This window comes from Charadrius vociferus, unplaced genomic scaffold (assembly GCF_000708025.1).
Source record: "Charadrius vociferus isolate BGI_N301 unplaced genomic scaffold, ASM70802v2 scaffold266, whole genome shotgun sequence".
NCBI lineage: Eukaryota > Metazoa > Chordata > Aves > Charadriiformes > Charadriidae > Charadrius > Charadrius vociferus.
Window position 1 is genome coordinate 529237 of NW_009649114.1, and position 9860 is coordinate 539096.

At 53.2% G+C, this 9860-nt stretch overlaps 1 protein-coding gene across 1 annotated transcript in view; it reads left to right on the forward strand.

Annotated features, from left to right (window-relative positions):
- Positions 1 to 3253, forward strand: part of PLXNA2 (plexin A2) — a 167704-nt gene extending 164451 nt beyond the window's left edge. Inside the window, 3 exon segments of the mRNA XM_009888264.1 lie at positions 944 to 1156; positions 1752 to 1902; positions 2802 to 3253. Coding sequence (XP_009886566.1) covers positions 944 to 1156; positions 1752 to 1902; positions 2802 to 2897 — 460 coding nt within the window. The 3' untranslated portion in view covers positions 2898 to 3253.
- The last annotated feature ends 6607 nt before the right edge of the window (positions 3254 to 9860 follow it).

Sequence of the window (9860 nt, forward strand, 5' to 3'; positions counted from 1 at the left end):
AAAAAAAAAAAAAGAAAAAGATGAGGCTTCTTAAAGCAGTAAGAAAGAAAGCACCAACCAGCAGAGTTTGCTCTGTCAGAGCTATCAGACCACAGCAGCCCTGGTCCGTCCTTCTGCCCCGGGGCATGGGCGGCTCGGGAGAAGGGCAAAAATCTGGGCTGTGAACTAACAGCTCTGACGAGCACTTTGGTGGGCTGCAGCGTTCCCAGAACGGGAATTTTGGTGGGGAGATGGGAGAAGGCTTATGCCACTGGAGCAGGTCGAGGCCAACGGGGGCTTGGACGAGACAGAGGTGGGTGATGGGGCGTCCGGGGAGCTGGCACGGCCGGGGACGGGGCTGAGCGTCTCGCCTGCAGTGCGGCAAGAGTTAAGGCTGAAGCCTTCAGTGCAGCTAGCTGGATAGACAGAGCGAGCCGAGACTTGAAAGGTAATAGAAAGCAGCAGCTGTTTTTTTGATCCTGCTATACAGTCAAAGAAAAAAAGGAATAATAATTCCCCTTTGATTGCAAAGGCCTCGGGATTTGGGGACAAAGCCTCTGATGCCTGCTGCACCGCTCGCAGATGATGGACCGCGGAGTGGCCGGGCAGCGGCTGATTAGCGTGGGGGCGGCAGCACCGCTGCCCCGGGCTCAGCCCCGCACCGCACACTCCCGCCCTCGGCCCCCGCTGCCTGCCCGGCTCTCGCCGCCGCCGCCACCTTTCCGCGCAGGATCAGACCCCGCGGTGCTCAGCGCAGCAATGTCCAGCCCGGGCGTAGCGGGACCCATCACAAGCAATCCGGGCAGGACTGGGCTAACTGGTGTTTGAGGGACCTGGCCCCACTCCTATTCAGATTATTGCTGCTTCCCAACATTTGTATTCTGCTTGGGAATGCAAACCGCAGCCAGCGGCCTTTCCTAGCCTTTGTCCTAACGTTTAATTCTGTTTCTCGATTTCCCTCCAGCCTCCCTCTCCGATTCTGGGTGAACGTAATCAAAAACCCCCAGTTCGTGTTTGATATCCACAAAGGCAGCATCACGGACGCCTGCCTCTCCGTTGTGGCTCAGACCTTCATGGATTCCTGCTCCACCTCGGAGCACCGCCTGGGCAAGGACTCCCCCTCCAACAAGCTGCTGTACGCCAAGGACATCCCCAGCTACAAGAGCTGGGTGGAGCGGTGAGCGGCAGCGTGTGGGCGGCAGCAGCGTGGGTGCGGGGCTGGCCCGGGAGCCCCAGTCCTGCCCGACCCCCCGCACCGAGCAGCCTGTCTCTCGGTGGCCAGTGATGCCACCGGGGGCTCTTGCAATGAGCTGATGGCTCAGGTCAGCCCTGCCGAGCATTGCTGCTCCTATTTTCAGCTTAGAATCTTAGAATCGTTGAGGTTGGAAGGGACCTTTGAGGTCATCGAGTCCAACCATCAACCCAACACTGCCTAAACCTAACCCATGTTCCTCAGCACCACGTCGATCCGTCTGTTAAACACCTCCAGGGACGGTGACTCCACCACTGCCCTGGGCAGCCTGTGCCAATGTTTAATAACCCTTTCTGTGGAGAACTTTTTCCTAATATCCATCCGAAACCTCCCCTGGCGTAACTTGAGGCCGTTCCCTCTTGTCCTCAAGAGGAGCTTGTTACAGACCAGGATCCCAATTTGCTAGATGTCAGCATAAAGCCAAACACCGGTGTCCTTTCCCCTGCAGAGCTTAGTTTAAATCCTGAGGAGAAGGGGGGCACGCTGAGCTCATGGCCCCCTTGGCCCTTCCTTCCCGCAGGTATTACGCGGACATTGCCAAGCTCCCCGCCATCAGCGACCAGGACATGAACGCGTACCTCGCGGAGCAGTCGCGCCTGCACTCCGCCGAGTTCAACATGCTGAGCGCGCTCAACGAGATCTACTCCTACGTCAGCAAGTACAGCGAAGAGGTGGGTGTCCCCCGCGGCACGCATGGCGTGGGAGAGGAGCCGCGCTTGGGTCCGGCAGGGGGTCCGGCAGCGGTGCCCCTTGCCGCCACCCAGAGCTCCTTCCTCCTCCCTCATCCTTGATGCGGCACCACCGCAGCTCGCGCCGCTGCTGCCCCGCTCTTTTTCTATTCGTGCACAAATTGTTTCAGATCCTGGCCATGCCTTTAGCGTGCTTCCCAGGGGACTGAGAGCTAAAATATTGTGGGAGCAACTGCATTCCTCAGCCTTGGCATGCGCCCAGTGCAGCCCACTCCTAAATGCAGTGGAAAATCATCATGACCAGTGAAGCTCCCCAGAAACGTCCCCGTCTTTTGGGAACAGCGTGGTACAAATCCCATGTTGCGGTGACGCAGACTCCTGTTTGCAAAGAGTCCCTGGCAGCGTGAGCTCCTTTAATGAATGCATCACTTGAAACCAAGTTCTCGCCATCTGTTCCACCCCTTCATTTCAGTATAAGAAGAACCTATTTTGCAATTATGTCCATTAAAAGGAAGGGTTTTGTCATTTAATTGCATGTATGCATTTGTGATACAATGCAACAGCTATTTTCCGATTAGGGTTTAAAAATCTCATAACTTTCCTGCTAAATGAGACAAGAAATGTGGAGTCCGAGGTACGAGAGCGGGGATGATTGTGTTGTGCGGGTAACGTGCACCGAGCGGTCCAACAAATCCATGTTGGCCACAGCTGCGGCACGGCGAAGCGCTCGTCGCGTTGCTCCGCCATCCGTTATTGAAGTTTCACACATCCCCGTTCCAAGTTGCTCACATCTTGCTGCCCACCCACCTCTACCACCCCCTCTCGCACACTGACTTCTTTCTCTTTTTTTTTCTCCTCCCTTTTTATGTTGTCGGTACCAGCTCATTGGGGCTTTGGAGCAGGATGAACAGGCACGTAGGCAGCGTCTGGCATACAAAGTAGAGCAACTTATTGGTGCCATGTCTATCGAGAGCTGAAGAAAGGCTGCAGTGCTCGCGGACGGCAAAGGGCAGAGGATTGCACAGACTCGGGAATTAAGAGGGAGGACACGCAAGAAAGGCACTGGACACATACACATACCAAGGCTCTTCTGGAGGGAGCAGAGACTGGCCCAAGGACTGACTGTGTTCAAAATATACAGGATCCGGTTTGAAAAGGCAGGAAGAGAAAAAGACAAAGCATCTCAATCAACGTCAAATCAAGATGGATCGTTTTTTCGAGCATACATGGAAAGAAGGAACCTGGAAAGTCTGGATGTCTCCATGACTGCTGCTTTGCATGAAAATTGTTTGATGTATATTAGAAAATAAAACTTTATTTAAAGGGTTTTTTTTTTTAAAAAGAAAGAAAAAGAAAAAAAAAATAGAGCAAAACCCACAGAGGCCACAGAGGAAAACCTGGCAACAAGGTCCAGCTCTGAATCCTGTCCTCGAGAGGCTCCCGAGGCCGCGGCTCAGGCGTTCTGCGAACGGACTCTTACGCCAATTGGAAAGTCTGGAAAACTGAAATTTTCTTCTTTTTGGGATCTTACAAGAAATATGAGCACAAGTTTGCACCACACCTTTTTACACAAGTGAAATAGCAGTTTAGCCAGAAAATAGTTCAGTGGCTGAGTAACTTATAGGCACTAGAAGGAACTTTACCTGAATTGCAAAACCATCAGATCATCCAACCTGTCTTGAAATCCAGCTTTATCTATGTATTTATATAGTGTCAATATATATATATTTTTTTTAAATCCCATTTACTGTTGAATGAGGGAAGATCTGATTTTAAATGCTTTCTCCTTTTCCACCCCCATTCCGCCTCGCCGGGTGCCAGCGCTGCCGCGGTGGTCGGGCAGCAGCCGGCGCGGTGGCATGGCCATGTCGATGCCGGTGCCCGTGCCTGTGCCCAGCTGCGGTTGGTGCGGTGCCGGTCCCTGCGGGTACGGTTTGAGCAGACGCGGCCGGTTGCCCCCTCCCCATGGGCAGAGCTGGGATGAAACCTCCCCGGTTGCATTTCGGTGGTGGTTTCTGGCAGCCGCCTCCGATTTCTTGCAGTAAAAACCAACGAACCCCCAATGTTTACAGTGAGCGATACTTGAAAAGACTCGACGTCGCGAGATGAGATATTTATTGCTTTTCTGTTTGACTTGCAGGGTTGATCAGCACAGGCTCCCTTTGAGTTTCTCTGCCAGCATGCGCGGTGTCGCCCGGGGTCAGGCGCAGGGCTTGTATTTCCAATGGGGAGGGGAAAGAAGTCTTTGCTGTAGGCAAGAAAAACCTTAACCAGCACTCCACGGGCCGGCCGGCGCTGCTGTCTTGTCTCTGTCTCGGCGTCTCGTTCTTCTATTCAGTTCCTCGCTGGCCCCGACGGCACGTGTTCTTGTGGCCGGTGACAGGCAAATGTTTGTGAGTGTTATTTCTTTCAAAGACACCAAAGCTTATGTGTGTCCCTTTGTGGAGTGCCAGGAGGGGAAGGAATGCTGTAAATATTTCTCTCTGTAATAAATATTGATACTTGTGCGGGCTGCAGTGGGGAGGACAGGGTCATTAGGTCTGATGGAAATACAAGTATTGACTGCATGAGCTTGGCCGTGGCGGCAGAACAGCTCCCGCCGTCTGCTCAGCCCTTCCCCGGGCAGCGCCGTGCCGGACGGGACCTTAGTTTGCAGCTGGTGTGTGTCCAAGGAAAATCCATTTTCATATCTGTCCCCCTCCTCCACCGTTCCTGCCCAGAGGGGCCCAGGATGGTCACCGCGATGGTCACCGCGGGGTCCCCGTCCACCGAGGGAGCTGCCAGCTTTTGGTCTCAAGAGGCCGTCCTAAGGGGAACAGCAGCAGGGGAGGGGAGAAGCGTGTAGAGAAATACTCAGGAAACTTGTTGGTTTAATTACCGTTCAGTAAAAGCCATGCCAAGTCCACTTTCATTTTGGTAATCCACTTCTGTGAGTTTCTCTGGGCCCTATTAATACTCTGGAAGAAAATACTAACGATCAACCTTGTGCAATAAGTTCTTGACATTTACAACAGCCTGAGCTTTGCAACGGGAGGGCTCGGATCTACCGAGACACGGAGAGAGCTGGGGGAGACAGAGACTGAGAAGCAGAGGAGGATTCGTACTGCCCGTTATCGGGAGAGCTCCCTTCCCAGGGATCCTTCTCCCGCACAGCGCATCTGATGTCAAGGACAGAAAACGTGCAAATGTCCGGGTTGTCCTCGGAAAGTCTGGGGAAGGCGCCGTCATGTCCGCAGCCGCCAGCCGGCCCTGCTCTTTGCTGCTGGTGCTACAGGGGAGGGCAGAGAGGCAGGTCTGGAAATCCGCCAGGTCTCCTTTTGTCACTGGTTTCTGTTACTGCTGTTCGCAGCGATCCGGAGTGCCGCTGAGGTGTGTGATTTCCAGGTCTATGTTCTAGTTGTGGTCGTTGTTTTGGGTGTTCGTATTCAGGTCGCTCACCAAATGCTGATGGTACTCTGAAACCCAAAGAAAGCTCTCCAAATGGTTTCCAAACACTTCTAAATATCAGTCTGAATAGTTATTTCTGCAGGAAATTCACAGAATATGAATACCGCCCAAAGCAAAGACCTGGCTTTTCATCACCTGGCTGCTGGTGGTGTGTGCTTGCCCGTCAGCCCGAGTCAGGCCCTCGTGCTCCTCTTCTCTTCACGTCTCCTGGAGAGGCTCTGCGAAGCTGCTTTTAAGCCTACTTTCCTCCTCCTGCTCTCTACCTTCTGGCCAGGAGCACCCCATAAGCAAATACTTTGTCGTTCCCCCTCCCCCAGTATTTTCTCAGCAAAGATGGAGGTCCCTGAGCATCCCCGGGGTCCTCTGGCAGCGGGTTTGTGGGGCAGCGCCGAGGGTGGGTGCTGCAGACCCGGCAGAAACACCAGCGATGCTCTGACCGGTCTCTTTTCCACGTGTCACCCCCCCGCCCCGGGGCAGCAGCAGGAGAGGCGGCACACGGGAGGTCTCCCTGCTCAAGATGCTCCACGTGCGGCGTGACGCGCTGCCAGCCCTGCTCGGGGGTTTGCCCCTTAGCAGCCTCTCCCCCTCTGCCGGCAGCAGCCTGGGAAAGGGCCGGAAAACTGGGATTATCCTGGAAGGTAAAGATGAGGCGGGGAAAGAAAAATAATTGCAGCGCCCAGAGGGATTGGTTTGTGAACAAGGATTAAAAGAATCCCACGTGGCCACACTGGCTAAACACGGGTCTGCGTTCCACGAATACAGGAGAGCACTAAGGAGAGAAGGGGACCACTGTGTTTATTTTCTGTGCCGTGGGAGGAATTTGAGCAGAGGAGGAAAGCTGCAGGAGCACAGGAGGAAAGGGAAAGCTGCAGGAGCACTTTGCAAACCAGTAAGCTGTTACGCTTTTGACTGACTTCCAAGGGAAGCAGCAGAAACGTCTCTTCTTCCATCACCTGAAAAGGCGTCAGGAGGATGGCGTAGGGAACAGTGCTGGCTGGAAGGGGTGGCCTATAAAATAACCTGCCAAGTATCTGCTCGTGATGGTTGACATCAATTATGGATCTTTACAGGAAATTATATGGAATGCAGCACCATACCCCCGTGGGGCAAAGTGCTTGTAATCTATAGCCCTGTTTGCATCTGACTTTTCCGTTATTCCTTCGGGAAGAGGAAGCTTCAGATCTCAAAATACCATTTTCTTCTCACTTGCAGCAAACTGGACTCGAGGTTGGGTCAGGAGGGGGCAGTGACTTTGCCTTAGATGAAACGCTTTCACATCCCTCTCATTGCCCCCTTCCTCCTGCAAGGCCGGTTGGTGTTTTGGTTCTCCAGTTCACTTTGTTTCAGGTATTTCGACATCAAAGCGGGAGACGTCATTTTCCGGAATCTCTCTGCCTGGTGTCGCTGCTTAAATAATTCCATTTAATCTTCTGCTCATGAGCTATCAAAGCACCCACTCCAAGGGGGAGCAAGGTGCTAATCAAACGCTTCTCCACTTTGAAAGCCTTTATTAAAAACCCATATACAAGAATCTAAGTTAGAGGCAAGCTTGTCTCCGCACGAGCCCCGCTGTGGAGCACCACAACGCTGCAGCCCACCAAAGTACAGAGGATGTGGACATCAAGTGGTCCACGCTTTGCCATAATGGACGAATTTATGTTTAAAGGGAGGCAGGAGAGATCAGCACGGCCAAAGTGCTGGAGCCCCTGTGGGATCCAGCGTGGACCAGTCCGCAGCTGCCTGAAGACCCACCATGGGAACCAGAGCTGAGAAATAAAACCGCTGCCGTGGCCTCGCTGCTGGTGGGCAGCATCCCGGGCAGCGCGCACGCCGGGGAGGTTTGTCCCCGAAGGATGCTGGAGGTGGCCGTGCTGGACGGCGGTGCCTTCCCGCGGGGTCTCGGTGCTGTGACACAGTGGGGATGGCGAGTGCAGCCACTCAGCGCGGTGGCAAGAGACCTTCATCACAGCAGTGCCTTCAACACACTGTCTTAAAATCCTAACGGCCCGTCCCCACCTAAGTTCTCTCTCCTACCTTCAACTGGACTTCACCAAAAATGTCATAATGTAGGAAGGAATTTGGGTGGGCATGTGGAGGACAAAAGCAAGAGGGCTTAAAGCTCTGGGGTTGCGTTCCTGTGCGTCGCGGACCCCGAGCGCCTCAGTGCAAGTCGTTTATGTCTGCATGGAAAGTGTCAGAGCGCTTCCCTCCTCCGGTGGGCACGACCTACAGACAAGGTCTTATTTCCAGAAGTCCCGAGCAGCCAGCGGGGATGAGGAGCGCCAACCTGCCCGCTGCCCTCGCCCCGTCCCCAGGGCAGCAGGCTGGCGAAGGGCAGAGCAGCTCCCGGCGCGGTCCCCGTGATGCTCCTGCCCGAGCCCGTGCCTCCAGCCCGTTCCCTGGCAGCAGCCCAGCCACGCTCTCGCCCGTCGCTGGCTCTCCTCCATCCAGTTTGCAGCGCTGTCAGAGCTCCCCTGTCACGGGGACTCGGCTCGCCAAACTAAATGAAACTAAAATAGACTGGCTTGAATGAGCTGGGACATCAGGGAGAGCTCACGAGTGTCTGTGCCCTGGAGAGAAGAAAAAATGTGCAGAGAACGAGAAATAACTGACATCAAAGATGCATTAAAATGCCACAAAGCTTCAGCCATGCGATTTCAGAATTGCGTTTGTACCATTAACCGCAAGCCAATAACGCAGGGACCTGCGCCGTTGTATATAGTTGCGTACTATATATATAGTATATAGAGCTAGGTGAGCAGTCCCGTCTGTCTAGTGAGTGTGTCTTCGGTGAAAACTCCCGCATCGCCCCGGCCTTCGCCCAGGGCCGCCAAAACCAGTGGGTTGGAGGCCAAAGGCAAAGTGCTGGTGACAGCTATGAGGCCGCCCAGCACCCGTGTGGACAGGATGCTTTTTTTTAAAAAAAAAATTAGACATTCGGTGGGGGAATAATTGGAGTAAAAGATGGCAGTGCGCACTGCGAAGAAGGTGCCGTTCAGGATCCGCTGAGCTGAGCAACCCTGAGTGTGCAATTTAAATGTAGGTTGGTCAGATGAGTTTTGAAGGGGAAGAGGATGGGAACCTCCGAACCGATTTTTGCCGCGTGGAAGGCTTTGCGCAAAGCCTCTGTTGGCCATGAAGAACCCCCAGTTTTGGGTGGTGGTGCCGTTCTGGGCAGGGCAGGGACGAGCGGCTGGCGTCCCCGCTGTGGGCAGTCCGTATTGCCTTCCCAACCTCGCCAGGGACCCGCCTGAGGCAGAAAGCTCTGGGTCTCCGGCACGTGTCCCACAGCCCGGGATGCTTCCCCGGGGGGGCGGGAGGTGGGGAGGCGAAGGCAGCGGGGCAGCACGGGACGGCAGAGACCGACCGGTCCCTTGCTGGAAAAGCAGCTCCTTGTCCCGCCTGGGCATCTGCCCCAGCGTCGCCGCTGCGGTCGCAGCTCAAATGCAGCTGAAGGTGTTTTTGGCCGTGCCGTGAGCACGGCGGTGTCTGTGTGCTTGTTCTTTCAGATCCCCGTTTGCCCCCGTGTTACCCATTCCTCTCCCTTCTTTGTCAAAGTGGAATATAATACTGAAAAAACAGATGTTCCTGCAGCGCGTAAGAACGTGCTCAAAAGACCTGCAGGGTCCGTCCAATTGCACGGACAATTTCCCAAACTCTCTGGGCCTCTCAAGGCCACCAAATCTAATACGAGATCTCCTGTATGGCCTTTCCTTTGAGATTTTTAATACCTCTGTTTCGAATAAGCTTGGAAGTTTATGCAACAGCTTCTCCATCAGATGTTTCCATCTCATGGACCGGACAGCAGAAAGGCATAGCTGCAAGAGGAGCCGACGGAAAGTAAAGGAGCTGATGAGCTGATTTTGCCATGTGATTTCATAGCTTCAGAAGATACTGCAGTAAAATGTCCTTCTCCTATTGATGAGTGTTTCTGTGTTAATGGCACCTCGGGGGCCGTTACGGGAAGCGGTGGGAAGCAGCAAGGGGAAGGGAGTGTACAGGTACTAAAGCTTCTGGAGTCCCCAAAAATGTTGCAGAATGTAGAGATATCAGCTGTGGAACAGATTCCTTAAAACACGTGCCATTTTGGGGGGATTTGTGTATTGGCAGGAATAATGAGTTGATTTGTATCCGTACCCATTCCACCGTATCGTTCTCTGGCTCCTCCCCTCCCCATTATACTTGACACACTGGAGTTCTGTATTATATTTTTTTTTAAGATGATTGTCTGTTTTTTGTTGTTTTTACAAGTGTTGTGGAAAAAAAATGTAAGAAAGTTTAAGTATTTAAAAAAGTTCTGAGGAAAAAAGGGGGTTTTGTTATTATTCTAATATATTATTGTGTACCTATTGTAAATATGAAACACTCCTATTTTGCAAGCCAAGGACTCACTTTGTACTGTTGTTATATATAAATAAAGTTTACTGGTTAAAAAAGCCCCCCTGAGTGGGTCCTCACTTTCTAACATGTGGTGTGTGGCATTTATTGTATAA